The 16,055-nt window shown below is 44.0% G+C and overlaps 1 protein-coding gene across 2 annotated transcripts in view; it reads right to left on the bottom strand.

Annotated features, from left to right (window-relative positions):
• Positions 1-16,055, bottom strand: part of LOC143844664 (uncharacterized) — a 209,860-nt gene that overhangs the window by 20,534 nt on the left and 173,271 nt on the right. The window contains exon 5 of one of the 2 annotated variants that reach the window (XR_013234084.1): positions 4,439-4,568. Coding sequence is in view for 1 of the 2 variants with exons in the window: in XM_077352114.1 (XP_077208229.1) it covers positions 4,538-4,568 (31 nt within the window). In the remaining variant the exon portion in view is untranslated. Of the gene's footprint in view, positions 1-4,437; positions 4,569-16,055 lie in introns of those variants that run through there. The other variant, XM_077352114.1, reaches the window with a different exon arrangement.

The raw sequence follows: 16,055 nt of genomic DNA, 5'->3' as shown, positions 1-16,055 counted from the left end.
GGTTTATGAAGAAACACAACTGGTAACACACACTGCAGGTGAATTTAATTGGTATTCTCTAGTCCCAGTATTGTGCATTCTGAATTAGACATGCTGAAGAGTTAGGGTTTAATCGACACATGGAGCTTCCTATTATTACACAGAATTGTATCTGAGGCTATTCTTGAAGTAACAGAGAATCTCTGTAATGAGATTTCTGAGATTACTGTTGGGAATTCTCTGTAGTGGAAGTGCTTCCTTCTTGGGTCATTACATTGCCATAAGTCTTAATTTTCCAGACATTTTACTCTTTCTCCCACAGTGTCATTCTTCTTATCAAGGGTTCAGATTTGAGAGTAACATTGTCTCTTCTCCATCTCTGTTTAAAACTGAACAGCACACACCAGAAACAGTAGAGAGTAATGCACTGTGAATTGAGGTAATAAGGAAAAGCATCACAAATCATGCTATTTCTGATTTTATGTCTATGGACAGAGTTTGCCGTATTTTGGAAGACACACTGAAGTCTAATTGTGAAAAGAAATATATTTCACCAGTATTTGTTATGATCATTTTTTTAGATTTTTAAAAAATTCAGTCAAGAGAATAGTGAATCCTAGAGCACTTGAGAACTGGAAATAGGGATTATCACTTTAGGACATCACTATTCTCACATCAAACACTTTAAGCCACTGGTAAAAATGCACCTCTGTGTTTATATTACTTTGCACTAGGCTGTCCACATGGATTTATTTAATTTATTTATTTGCATTTATATACCACCCTCTCTTGCAGCTCAGAGCATTAGACGGGTAATAGAATGCAGGTAAGTTTGGTAATTGTCATGCTATCATGACATTGGATTGTTCATGTATTTTAGAAATATAACTGGCTTCAGCAGTGGAATAGGCTGCCTAAGGACGTGGTGAGCTCCCCTTCAGTGGCAGTCTTCAAGCAAAGGTTGGATACACACTTTTCTTGGATGCTTTAGGATGCTTTGGGCTGATCCTGCGTTGAGCAGGGGGTCAGACTAGATGGCCTGTATGGCCCCTTCCAACTCTATGATTCTATGATTCTTTTTTTTTTCATGATTCATGGTATTGGATATTGTGTGGAAACTAAGCTCAAGGTTTGTTTTCATTTATATACCACTTTCCCTTGAAGCTCAGGGAAGTTTACAGATGAGTGACAGCAAAGAGGAAGAAGAGAAAGAAGAAGAGGAAGAAGAGTTGGTTCTTATATGCTGCTTTTCTCTACCTGAATGAGTCTCAAAGTGGCTTACAATCACAGTCCCTTTCCTCTCCCCACAACAGACACCCTGTGAGGCAGGTGAGGCTGAGAGAGTCCTGATATTACTGCTTGGTTGGAACAGCCTTATCAGTGAGCCCAAGGTCACCTAGCTGGTTGCATGTGGGGGAGTGTGGAATCAAACCTGGTTAGCCAGTTTAGAAATCTGCACTCCTAACCACTGCACCAAGTTTGGTAACTGTGTCAACAATTTTAACATCAATTTTAAAAATAATTTTAACAACAGTGATAACAGTATCAGATGACTTAGTGTCAACAACATGTTTCAGGCAGTATTTCTTCTGCAATCCCATGAAATGTGCTTCTCTGGATGGGAGTGGGGGCCCAGTAGACATTATCATGGGCCTCAACCAAATGCCTGGCAGAAGAGCTCTGTTTTGCACACCCTGAAGAACTGTGATAGCTCAGACAGGGCCTGGATCTTCTCTGGGAGCTCATTCCTCCAGGTGGGGGCCAGGACAGAGAACGACCTGAATAGACATGCTTCCTTGGGGCATGGTGTCACTAGCTAGTTGGTACTGGCTGAGGGTAATACTCTTTAGGAGGTATGGGCAGGTTTCTCAGGTACGGTGGACCTAAACTACATATGGCCTTAAAGGTAATTACCAAGATATTATACCTGATTGGGTATTCAACTGGTAACCATTGCAGCTGTTGGAGGATGGGCCAGATCTGGGCCCTCCAAGGAGTTCTTGTGAGAACCATGGCCGCTGCATTCTGAACAAGTTGTAGTTACTGGATCAGGGATGAGGGTAGACCTGCATACAGTGAGTTTCAGATATCCGGTCTAAAGGTGACCATCACATGGATCACTATGGCTAGGTGTTCAGGGGCCAAGTAGGGTTCTAGTGGTTTGGCTTGGCCACAGGCAAAGAAGTGGGTTCTAGATTAAATAGAGCCTAAACTCTCTCTAGAAACTTAAATGACTAAACTGAAGTTATTGTATTTTGGTCAGATAATGAAAATACAAGAGTCATGTGGACTGTTACCACACAGGAGCATCGTGCCATGCTGCCATCTGGTTTCTGGTTTGGGGCATGTCACCATGAGTCTTCTCGCTCCCGCAAAGGGGAGCATTTGGCCACTACACCCCATCTGCCCCAGACTTGTGCCTCTGCACAAGGCAAATGGGGTGCCAAGATTCCAGCACACTGTGGGGTGGGGTAGAACTTTTTTTATTTGTAAGAACATGTGATTGCATTGTTACTCAATCACACATTCTTACAAAATTTTAAAAAATGCCCCAGGCAGCTCAGCTGTGCTGTGCAGCAAAGCAGAGCTGCCTGCAGCATTAAAAAAAAATCTTAATGCAGTATTGCAGGCAAGGATGGGGAGAAGCCAGGCTGCTGACTACAGCCTACCAATGAGCTCCTAGTACAATGGATGAAGTACTCACCCACTTAAGGAAGGCTCTCTCAAATGCATAATCATTTGCTTCGCTCTACTATGGTATGCAAGAGCCTCTTGTGGCGCAGAGTGGTAAGGCAGCCGTCTGAAAGCTTTGCCCATAAGGCTGGGAGTTCAATCCCAGCAGCCGGCTCAAGGTTGACTCAGCCTTCCATCCTCCCGAGGTCGGTAAAATGAGTACCCAGCTTGCTGGGGGGTAAACGGTCATGACTGGGGAAGGCACTGGCAAACCACCCCGTATTGAGTCTGCCATGAAAACGCTAGAGGGCGTCACCCCAAGGGTCAGACATGACTCGGTGCTTGCACAGGGGATACCTTTACCTTTACCTTTACTATGGTATGCAAAAAAAACACATGCACGTTTTTAAAAGGGGCGATTTTAAAAGGGGTGATTTAAAAGCATCAGTAATATGAACGATGAAAACTGTGAGTGCATAACTGCCCCAGGGTGGTTGGTTGATGGTTCATCAATAGGAGCTACTGGTTAGGAAGCTAGAAATAGGATTCTCTGATAACTGAAAATCCCTGTTTTTGAATGAGAGCTGGGAAGAATTGATTCTCCTAGGCAATAGTCTTGCAGTTGGAAAGATGCACACAGAAGAAGAAAATGGAAGGCTTGTTGCTGTAAGCAGTTGGAAGTGGGGTGCAACTTTAGTTGCCCTTTGTGGCATCGCCTTGTAAGAGCACATACTTGTCTGCTTGTATCTGCTTGTATATTTGTAAATAAAACAAACAATAGATGCCTCAAGTTGCTCAGCTGTCAAATCTAGAGTAAACTAAGCTTGGCAGAACTTTTCACCACAGGAAAGTGGGAATGATGCCACAGAAACTAGCATCTATGGGAATAACAGAAAGACAGCAAGCCTGTTATCCCACATGGATGTTTTTAAAGAAAAAGTCCCACAAAAGGCAGCAGGACTTAGTTCCAGCAAAACAAGTATAGATTTGGGCTCTAAGTTACTGTTCTTAAGTCCCATCTGCAATACGGGCTTCGGAGAGATTCCAAACTATTTGTGCCATGTTCTGAAAAGAACAAAGCCCAAAGCTAAACAAATGAAAGCGCAATCCTAAACAGTTACACTTTTCTAGCCCATTTACTTCAGTGCACTTATAAAATCAGACCTCTCTTTACGATTGCACTGCTCATGACTTAAAGGCCATAGGAATTGCGATAGTAGGACAAGAGTTCCAAGCTTGCAACTCTTCCACATTCAGAAATCCCCAGCAGCCTTCTTATTATAGTCATATGTATGCTTATTTCCTTGCAACACAGTTTGTATTGTAAGCACCCAAACATCTGATCCCTTAATGTACACAATTACTTTTTCAGAGCTTTTTGAGCATTAGAGATGATCAACCAGCTGTGACTTTTTAATTGGTGCCAGTTGGCTGTACCATCATTGCTGCGTGACATATGTTTTTGGACTGTTCCCTGCCAGAAGGAGGTGGACATAAAGTGTCACTATGCATTTTACCCATGCAAGTGAATGGCACTGATTTTATGCTGCATGTTGTTAGTATTATCACACAGTGTGACACTGTTTTGTGCCTACATTGAAATGCTGATATCTAGATGGAGCATATTTTTACTTGATAAAGCAGCTCTTCAGATCAGCAGCCAGTTTTTCTGCATCAAAATAGCCTGGTAGCCTGTCACAGAATCATAAATTGGTAGGTCCAGTACAGGAATTCATTACTAGCACTTCACATTATCAACCCATTGCAACTGTCTGCTGCCACTCACCTGCTTGGGTCCAGAAGGAAGTTGTCTTAATGGAAGTAGATTGGTGCCAAGGCTACAAAGCGTGGAATGTTGTTGTTCACAGTTTGTACAAATGCCTTTTTATTGAAGTTTTTCATTTCTCTCTGGAAGACTGTAATAATAGGTAATAGTGTATGCTTATTTGTACTCTGGAATTAGAAGTCCTTAATACATAGCAGGCACAACAGAATTGGCCTATATATCACACTTATGCTTTACTGTATTTGGGGGTAGGGAAAGGTGGCCATAGGGTGGCCAAAATTATCATGATAAACCAATAGAATCTGGAAGGCCAAGGTTCAAGTCCCACATATGTTCCTGGATTACCTTAGGCCAGCACACTCTCTAAGCCTAACCTGCCTTACAGGTTGTGGAAAGGATAAATGGACAGAGAAGAGAATCATGTCAGCCACATTGGAGAGGAAGAAAGGTATCAAGTAAATTAACAAACATGATGGGGAAAACAGCACATGCTTCCAAGTATTTTCATCTAAAATGTTTATATTATTCTTATATCTTTAAATAGGACAGGGTCCTATTAAATAAAAGAGTAAGGCCACCTGGGGAGGAGTTAGGGCGGGCCCTGTCCAGGATAAAAACTCAGAGGGCCCAATCAGGAGCCGCAAAGCGGCTCCTGATTGGGCCCTCCAAGTGTCCATCCGGGGCCAAGCAGCCAATGGGGAGGCATGCAAAGTGCCTTCCTATTGGCCCCTCACCAAGACAGACCAAAATTCCATTCACCCAGCCCAGTCTGGCTGCCAGTCTGCTCCTGACCACCGCAGGGAGAGGAGGTCAGTAGGGCTGCCAAGGGGGATGAGAACACAGGCTGTGCCAACCCTTTTTGCCCCAAGACTGTCCTAAGTGTCATGTCCAACTGCAAATGGCCTCAGAACCCTGACAGAGCTGGCAGGAGGCTGCAGAGTGCTCCCCCCCCCTTCAGGCCTGCTGCGAAGGAACCTCTGACAGGCCCTGACTGAGGGGAGGGGGGCCTTTCCAAGAGCAACGCAGGGGAGCCTGAGGGCCTTCCTTTTGAGGGGGGGGGACTTTCCCCTTCTGCCAAACAGTTGCCTGACAGGAAGGCCACAGAAGAGCCCCTTCTCACTTAAAATACTGCTCTGGCCGGGGGTTGGACACAGCCAAGCCATGTGTCTTTCTTCTTTGCAACTCTCTGCAGATTTGAGGCCACTGCACAGCGTTATTCTGCAGAGGAAGCTGGCTCTTTTGTCTCCTGTTTCATCTGCACAACAACCCTGTGCAGTAGGCCTCAAGTCTTTCAATTCAACAACAACCTGTGTGGGAAGCCTTAAATGTTTCTTCTCTACCACAACCCTGTCCAAAGTAGCCCTTTCTGCCTGGGGAGCTGATCTTTATACTCTGCAGGTGAGCTGTAATTCCAGGAGTTCTCCAGGCCACACCTGTAGGTTGGCTACCCCTGGGTTGGAAATATTCCTGGAGGTTTGGAGGTGGGACTTCAAAATCGTACAATGCCTCAGAGTCCAGCCTTCAAATGAGCCATTTTTGCCTGCAGTTGGTAGGGGGTGGTGCAGGAGTGTCCCTCCTGGCCTATGGGTTATGGCCAGCCCTTATCAGCAACTGTTTGTATTCTGGGGCACAGACAGGCAGACCAGCATCAGTCCTGTGAGTCTGGAAAGTGCAGGAAGGTCTAAATAAATATTTACAGCCTTTAGGTAGTAAGCAATAGGGTACAAAAATCCGTTCTTCTAAGGAGCAACCATGAAAGAAGCATGTGGGCACATAACATTTTATCAACAGTGAAAAAATGGAGAAGAAGGAACAGGGTGGACACCTGTGCACTGTGACTACCCTATGTGTATTAGGGCAGAGGGGCATTTCGGTGTCTGTGGCCTAATTCCCACAAGAAGGAAAATGACGCAGAACTGGGGGGAATTGGTTGCCATGTAATCTTCCCCTAAGAAGAGTCTCCAGTCTGATTTTCCCTTCACATATCTGAGGACATGGCTCTGGAAAGCTCATCTGTAACCACTATGCCACAATTCCCAAAGGTCAGTCCTCTCCCACAATCAACGAACATTTCACACCACAGGTTCTTGACACCCATCTCTCCACACCCATGGCCTCATTTGCCACCATGCCACCACAACCTCCCACACAACACACATTCAACCCCATACCCTTACAGACTGGACAACTCCTCCCCTTCCTCTTCCCACTGCCAAGCTCTAGCGCCCGTTGTATTCTTGGAGACAATGGGCTTTGCCCCTAGTTATAATATAAAATGGTTAATATTTTAACATTTTAATTCTTTTACCTGAAACCCAGTATCTAAATTCTGCTTCATAAAAGCAGCCAGGACTGCAGCAGAGAGACAGCAAGGCAGATACAGAAGCTTTCAGTCTAGCAGATTCCTCCTTCATGGCCCCAAAGCAGCTTCAGATTCACAAAGCAAAACTTTTGAGTGGCAATGCAGAACAATTCATGAAATGCATGAGTTCTCAGCCCTGAAATGTCCAGGAATGTGTGCTTAATGCAGGATGTAAACTTAATTTGCGAGTGGATAGTATTGCTTTATATAGGCTATCACACTTAGGTCCATTCCGCACATCTGCCAATGTTGCTGGATGTCTGTGGCAGCCCAAACTGCTACAATTTGTAGTGGCATTTTGACATTTCACACTGTGCAAATTGTAGCGCAATATCCATGCACCCATAGCACTTTTTTTGTAACGCACATGTTTCCAGTCTTGCTGGAAATACAAACAAGGCACTCTAAATTTGTGGCGCTCCTGTCTGCCTCACCATGTCAACCAAACTGAAGAGCCAATCAAATGGATGATGGAAAACACACGTGGCAATGAATATGTGTTGATTCATTGCTTCTTTGCTTCACACGGACCTGTATTTTGTTGTAATTTCTCCCCCAAAATGGCTTTTTACACAAGGCTATACCCGGGGGGAGGTATTCATTAGAAATGGAAAAAAGCCTGCTGAGAGAGCTTTCACAGTTCTTCCATCCATGCTAATTAATACAGCCTGCTGGCGGACATGTGTGTAATCATTGACACGCGTCTCCAAGGGAAAAAAAACATACAATGCATGTTAATGCAGGTAGGGCAACATTCGGGCACACGGTGAGCAAGGCGCTCTATGACATTATGATGTTCACTGTGAAAGTTTAAAGTTTAAAACCTTCTGTCGAATGAAAAGCGTGCTCGCTTGTTCGTTGCTTTATATGGTTTGTAGGGGGGAAAGGCATTCCCATCTCCCGGAAGCTTGGGGATGGGAGCGGAGGAGGGACCTTCGTCCTAACACTATTTTGAGAACGCACATGTCTTTTGCTGATGTGTTGCAGGTTGTTCTCAGGAGTCAAGCACTTCTTTAAGGAGAATCCACTTTTTACGAATCCCCCGAAGTGCTATACAAAAGCGAATGTTGCGGGAGTGTTGCTGGAGTGCTGCGGTTTGTGTACGACGTCATGCATAATGTCAAAAATGTAGCATTTACAAAGTGTTACAATTCAGCTACATTTAAGTTGTGTGGAATGGACCTTAGTGATATTCCATAGGCTAGAATGGATTGCATGGGATACATGAAGAAGTTTGTGGCAGCCATGAGACTTCTGATAGCAATTGGTTGTTAGACTCCATTCCTGTGTGAAAAGGATGGCTTGGTTTAGAAAACTCTTCATACAAGTTTAAAAACACGAGCAGCTTTTGGCAGTAAGAACAGGTCCCAGAAGTTAGGATAGTGAAAGGGAATGGAACTAAGATGCTACAATTAAAGTCATTTTTTGTCATGGCAGCTCTTGTTTCCTACTGAGCGTGTGAAAGTACTATATAAAGATGATACGAAATAACATGAGAACTAAAATGAAAGGTGAACCCAACCTAAGGCCCTACGTATGAAGAATAGCTTTAATGATTCAGATATGCCTTCTTGACAATTTAAATGTATGCTTTGTCTACCCATCATTATTTTATGTGATAAACAAATATTTTACTATAGCTTTGCATGCGTATTTCTTTATATTTCATTTAAGATTTGTTGTAGGTTCTGGAGACTTAAGATTACATAAAATAAACATGTGGAAAAGAGATTCCTAAAAATGTAAAAAGAAATAGAAAAGGCTAGTTACATATCACTTATTATAAAAGAAATAAGGGAATAAAGGAATTGTAGAATGTAGCTAGGAGAGGTAGTCATTATGTAAAGCTCCCAGTCTTTTTCTGAATTCCAGACTTTAGGCAGGATAGAGGCTATAAAAATTGGTGCTATTTATATGAAAATTGGATTTGATCTCTAAATCTTTCTCCTGTTCTGAGAGCCACTTGAAGCCAGGGGATATATGAGTCAGGGGATATCCAGCCAGCTCTTCCTTAACTGATCAGACATGCTGGAATTGTCCAGAGAGTAGCAGAGGGAAAAGAACCTCTGGTCATGGTAACTCTATAAAAAAAAGTCTGTACAATGATTTACTTCGTCCTTTTAATTTCAAATGCTTATATCCAACTCTCTCAGCCAAAATAGTTTACCTAATTTCAACAGCAACAAAACAATAGACCTCTAATCGACAGCATAAATTATTACTAGGGAACAAAATTAAAACCAAAAGTGATTTTAAAAAATCATAACAAAATCTGTTCTCTACAATCTATACTACCTAGCAATTTCACAACTACATTTTGAACCGGATGAAGATTCTAAACAGCCTTCAAAGATATGCTGATGTAGTGTCCCTTGCAGTAATCTATTCTAAACTGAATTATTGATTTATTTGAAATATATGTATGCCTGAGGAGACTTGCCAAAAATCATTAACCTTTAGTCTCTACATAACAAACTGGAAGACAAACTTTTGACCAAAATAAAGCTTTAGGGAAGTCTTTGAATATACCGTCTGTTCTGCCAGTTAGACGGCTAGAAGCAGTGATACAATTTTCCGTCTGTTTTGTTATGAGTTTCACCCATTAGATATTTGGAAAGGAAATTATACCAATATCTAAACAGCAGGTTATATAATATAGATAATGCTGAACAGATTTAAGGTAGATTTATTTCTTATCGTTTATGCCTGTAAATGCAAGAGATGGTGAAATAAGTCATTTAATTGCACTTCTCATGCAAATCTGTTTGTTACATTTCTGTATCACTGTAGATCAGTTTCTTCTGAGCAGTTCATGTTAGTATACAAAATTAAAATCAATAAAACACTATAGGCATCAAAAAAAATTATAAAGGTAAAAAGACAAAAAATCCAACTCCTGCATCAAAACCTTATTGAAATTAAAAGGCTTCTTCTGCAGTCTGGAAGTAAAAAAACAGTGTGACTGCAATGGCAGAGAAGGATCACAGAGATCAAAGCCCAAATCTCCATCTTGCTGTGAAACTTACTGGGCTACCTGGGGTCATCTTAGACTCAGCCTAGCCTACTTTTTATAGTTGTTGTTAGGATGAACGTGGAAGAGAACAAGTATGCTACTCTAATCTACTTGAAGGAAAGGCAGAATAAGAAATGTGGCACAGACTTATGTGGAGCCCGCCATTGATGCCGCAGAGGAGCGAGCACAAGGGAGATGAGCTCCCGGTGCTGCTCCAGCAGCTGGGCAGGCAGGCATGGTGTACAAAGCAACACACAGAGGGGAGTGGGGAGTGGGCTCATGGCACCCTTATAAGGACACAATGTGCAGGAGCCCAGCCCCCTTTCTCCCCTGCAGCAGCCGAGCAGAGTAGCTTCCCACCCACCAACCCTGTTATATGCTAGTTGTGTTATTTCAGATACAGTTATGTTGGCCTGGGGTGGCAAGCTTAGAATCATACAGTCATATAATCATACAATCATAGAGTTGGAAGGTATCTCATGGGTCATCTAGTCCAACCCCCTGCACTATGCAGGACACTCACAACCTTATCATTCATCCACTCTAACCTACCACCCCCTTGAGCCTTCACAGTATCAGCCTCTCTATCAGATGGCTATCCAGCCTCTGTTTAAAAATTTCCAAAGAAGGAGAACCCACCACCCCCCAAGGAAGCCTGTTCCACTGAGAAACCGCTCTGTCAGGAACTTCTTCCAGATGTTTAGACGGAATTTCTTTTGAATTAATTTCATCCCATTGGTTATGGTCTGTCCCTCTGGGGCAAAAGAGAACAACGCTGCTCCATCGTCTATATGGCACCCTATTAAATATTTGAAGATGGTTATCAATTCATCACAGCTGGTGGGGGGGTTTCAGCATGGAATGGAACCTGTTTTCGGGGGGAGTTTGATCGGGGGCATTGAACTCCCCATGGTCAGGGGCGGCTGGCTGAGAGCCAGGGCCGAGCCAGGGCCGAGAGCAGGGCCGAGCCAGGCAAATGGGCTTGCAGGACCAGGTAGCCTGTGGTGGGTCCAGTGGAGGTATGCACCTCTCTTCGGCACCCCATGTGGGTACACCTCCCTTGGATGGGTCCCAGTGTCAAGGGGATCCATGTTCCCAGGGGTGGAACCGGGTGACTCCCAGGGCGCCGCTGTGGTCAGGGTTCTCATGGTTAGTAGATCATGTATGCAGGCTCCCTCTCCCATGCCAGGCCAATACTCTGACATTGCAGTAAAACTGTGGCCTTGTTATAAGCCAATCAAAATGTGTGCGTGTCGTATTTAGCCCAACATGCCCGCCTACAATAATACAATAAATTCTCTAGTTGGTGAGTTTCACAACTGAAGAATTACCGCCAAGGAGGCTATGGATCTTACAGTAACTTTTCAGTATTTCAGAGAGCAGCCCCATGTAAAATCCTTAGATATTACTGGCCTGTTATGATAACCTCACTCTCTTCCTTCTCTCACTTGCAGGATTTTCCCTCCATTTTTCTCTTCCTTTCTGGTAAGACTTCACTTGGAGTACCGTGTTCAATTTTGGGCACCACAACTGGAAAAAAGAAGCAGACAAACTGGAGCATGTCCAGCTATGAAGATGTTGAGGGATTTGAAGACCAAGTCGTATGAGGAAAGATTGAGGAAGCTTGGTCTGTTTAGCCTGGAGAGAACACGACTAAGTGGTGATATGATAACCATCTTCAAATACTTGAAGGGCTGTCATAGAGAAGATGGAGTAGATTTGTTTTCTGTTGTCCCAGAGGCTGAACATCCAGAAGAAGTTTATGACAGAGCTGTTCCTCAGTGGAACAGCTTCCTTGGGAGGTAGTGGGTTCTCCTTCTTTGGAAGTTTTTAAGCAGAGGCTAACTAGTCATCTGACAGAAATGCTGATTTCTGAATGGGTAGCCAGGAAGGGATGTGACAGTCCACTGTGGGATGGTAGGTGAATTTCCTCCAGGCCAGGCTGGATTTTTGGTGGGGAGGGGATCACTTGGGCATGACATTGGGGTCACTGTGCAGGTAGTTGTGAGTTCCTGCATTGTGCAGGGGGTTGGAATAGATTACTCTGTAGGTCCCTTCCAACTCTATGATTCCATGTAGTTGTGCTTTCTATTTTTCTCATCTGAATCTGATATTACACTGACATGATACTATGCTGACATCATGGTGATATTTGGGTAAACATATCTCTATGATTTATTTCATTTCACCATTGTACATTATAAGTGTGATGGAAGACCTGGCGTGTAAAAGGATCAGGGCTCTTTACATATTTAAAATGAGGCAAAATGTGTAGGAAATTGTGACTGCCTGACCTACTTGTAACAATAAACCTGTTTTACAGAAGTGATAAAGGATGGTAGGGTCTCTCTGAATGAGTGAGAAGTGTGGAGCACATTTGCCATCTGCCCATCCACAAAGGCCAAACCCCCACCCTAAGTCCCAAAGCTTCTAGAAACTGAGGAGTGGAAGAAAAAATGTCTTGAAAATGGCCTCCATAGTGATATAGTAATCTCCTCCCATGTTTCTATAGTATTTAGCAAACAGATTAGGGGAAATTCCTAGAGTGTCATGTAGCAGTGACATCAAATAATCATCAAGCTCCCCAGGACTGGAATCAAAATCGCCTGACATTTGCCAAAGCAGTCCTACGTCTGTTTCCTAGGAGGACAATTTCAGATTGTGGTGAGTAGAGTGGAAGGATACAGGCCATCATGCTAGAAGGACATGCTCCTCAAGATAAGTAGGGCTTAACTATGGAGAAATTTGAAGTGGGCCCAGAAACAAATTGGTAGCCAATATAGGCTTTTTAGGAATGAACATTCCAGTGAGTTATTGCATGAAAAATAATTTCTGCAGTTAGTCATTGGACTGTTTTTGAACACTATCCCTGGAGAATATTACCGTCACCAAACAAGAGATTATCAAGACATGGTTACAGCTACAAGGTTAATCATTAAAGAGGGTGAAGAAATGTCTCACTTGTAAGAAAGGCACCAACTGATTCCGCGTATTTTCAGAGGGAATGCCGAACCATCTAGAGAAGGCCACTTAGAACATCATCAATTTAAGAACCCACCTACAAAAATCACTACTCTGCATGGTAAGACAAAGTTAATACACAAATGAACATAAAAAGCAAATGTTTGTTCTGCTGACTACAGTGGAGTTTAGGGTGGGGGGAAATGCTTATATCACTATGATACCTTTGAAGTCCTATGTGATAGTTCCTATTGAAATAACACACACTCAGAAATGGTTGAATTTCCTTGCATGAGAAAAGTGGCAAGACTCTTATCCTGAAACCCCCATGTTAGGGATTCTTTTTTGGGCCAAGGTCTGTTTAAGCAGGAGCTTTTAGAGTTGAAAATCCTAGAAAATCTAAACTGGGAGAAAGGATTATGGTACTTAACAGCACTCTGGCTAAAGGATGCAGCCTTAGGAGCCCTTCCAAATTGGCTGAAATCAAGATATTGTGTAAGCAGATAAGGACTCTGGGAGCAAAAATGCTTAGGAAGAGAATGACAGATCTTATAACCAATCTAAGAGTCCTCAGGGCAATGCAGAGGCCAAAGACCATAGCCCTCCTCTGCTACAGCACTCATTTCATGAGAAAGATCGGGATTTTAGTACTGCTTAGATGGATGAAGGTGGCTTTGCTGAAGATTTTCTCTTTCTAAAAAAAGAGAGGGAAATCAGCCATTTTTACTTGAATTCCCATTTTAAATAGCTTAGCCAATAGTTAAGGCTGAGGAATGGCTAGTAACCATACAGGATATAATTAAGAAACTCTATACACCTCTGTGGAATAAGAGTGTTTTCTATGAGACCTCTTCATATATTTGTGGATATCTTTACATAGCCTTGTCAACTAGTCTGCAAATGAATAAATGTGTCAAATTGTCTTATGAGTCTGTGTACCCACGCAAATCTACCCAATGGTCCTCCTTATTGCACACTGGAGCAACAACCCCCCCTCCCCATCTTGTTTTTCTAAAAAAAAAAAAAAACACCACTGAGAATTTAAGATTACTTGTTTAAAGATTACTTGTCATGGAAAATATATTTATATCACAATAATTAAACAGCAACTTTTCAGGCCTGGTTTTGAGCACTTATGAGCCTCTTGTGGCGCAGAGTGGTAAGGCAGCCGCCTGAAAGCTTTGCCCATGAGGTTGGGAGTTCAATCCCAGCAGCCGGCTCAAGGTTGACTCAGCCTTCCATCCTTCCGAGGTCGGTAAAATGAGTACCCAGCTTGCTGGGGGGTAAACGGTCATGACTGGGGAAGGCACTGGCAAACCACCCCGTATTGAGTCTGCCATGAAAACGCTAGAGGGCGTCACCCCAAGGGTCAGACATGACTCGGTGCTTGCACAGGGGATACCTTTACCTTTACCTTTACCTTTGAGCACTTGCATGGGCCAAACACTCCTGCTAGCTATCAGCAAGTAAAGTGAAACTCTTACCTCCTAGTGTCCACAGAACTTTATTTAGGGCCAATCTAGGTAATACAGAGTCCCTGGGTATGCCTCTGGAGTATCACCATAATTTAACCTCTGGAATTAAACCTCTAATTCCTGACAGAGTGGTTTCTCAGCCTCAGCTATCCTCGGGAGGTGGTGGGTTCTCCATCTTTGGAAATTTTTAAACAAAGGCTGGAAAGCCATCTGGGGGAGAGGCTAAATCTGTGAAGGTTCAAGGGGGCGGCAGGTAACAATGGGTGAGCGATAGGGTTGTGAGTGTCCTGCCTAGTGCAGTGGGTTGGACTAGATGACCCAGGAGGTCCCTTCCAACTCTGTGATTCTATGACTCTAAATGGTGGCGGTGGCGGCATGGCAGCGGCACGGCACTGGCACGGCAACGGCACGGCAGCGTGGCAGTGGCCTCCCTCCCTCCCTCCCTTCAACTGGGCTCACATCACTTCCCGCATACCTCGCTGCGAGCCCATCTTGTGTGCCTGCGTGGCGTTCACGCAGGTCAGGTGGTGGCCGAGGGCAGGCCTCTGCCAGGCATACCTGCACAGACCAGCCACAGGGCCAGCCAGGGTAGAGCACCGCTGCCAGCCATCCTGCTGGCCAGGGGACAGGCAGGGAGGGAGGCAGGGAGGGGACTCCGGCTGGCAGTTCTTTAAAGGACCCGGGCAGGACCTGGGACAAAGACCTGGAAAGCGTGAGAGTCCCGCGGGAGTCGAGAAGGATGGGCAGCTTACCTTAGGCACACAAAGCTGAGCAGGAAAAAATATATTAAATATATTTAAAAACCTACTATCCCAAGCTGCCATACCATGAGGAAAAGGGCATCTGTCCGTAAATTCAAACTGAACCAATCAAGCAGGCAGCTGGTCCATTAGGACAACAATGGCAGTGTCCCCCCCCCCAAGCCCAGCTCTTCACTGCTTTTCTCTTTTACTGTAAATGTAAAGCAAACCTTAATGAATGAGTCCTGGGCTTTCAAGATGTCAGTTCCTTCTTAACCAATTTAAGTCTTCTTGCCCCTTCCTCATTGTAGACCTCAGTCAATCAGAAATTCACAAAGGTAGCTGCCCAGTTGTAGCATTAGAAAGTAAGTGGATTAAGTTAGTGGGCCCAGTTAGTGGGTATGGTTTGGTTTTGCTGCTCAGGTTGGGCCTGGCCTGGCTGGGGCCTTTTGCCAGCAATGTAGCAAAGGTCTGACCGAATATCAGAGTGTTGCTGTGTTGCAACGTGATGACTTCACTTCCAGCACACATCAGAAGTAATGTTGCTGCATCGCTGGCAATGTGCCTGCAATGATGAGCCAGGCCTCCCCAATGCTAGTAATTCCCTCACCAGCCAGCTGACTGATGGTAGGATGTGAGCACGAAAGCAGGGAATCCCCCATGCCCAGCAGAGGCCCAGCAACTCTACCAGTATAGAATATGGAGGAAAGAAGGGTTCATTCTTGTTGATGATGATCTGTGGAGCTGACAGTTGGTTGTTTCCTGGCTCACTTGGCATGATGAGGGAGAGAAAAGGGGCATGGTGTGATTTTTATGGTAAAACTGAAGACACACTAAATCAATCTAGGCTTCAGGAGGGAGTTACGTAAAAAAACAAAACAAGCAATCCACACACTTTTCCTTTTTGAGTACAAATATGGTGACAGGAGGCTTTGTTGTCCATGCTTAGCTGTTCTGTAAACAAGGAAGTATGTGTCACCATTATATCATTGCTTTCTCTCCAGGTATAGTGCATACCAGCCGCAATCCTAAGCAAGCTTACTAGTGACTAAGTCTCATTGAGCTC

This window comes from Paroedura picta, chromosome 9 (genome assembly GCF_049243985.1).
Source record: "Paroedura picta isolate Pp20150507F chromosome 9, Ppicta_v3.0, whole genome shotgun sequence".
In the NCBI taxonomy this organism is placed as follows: domain Eukaryota; kingdom Metazoa; phylum Chordata; class Lepidosauria; order Squamata; family Gekkonidae; genus Paroedura; species Paroedura picta.
This window is presented reverse-complemented; position numbering and strand designations above follow the sequence as displayed.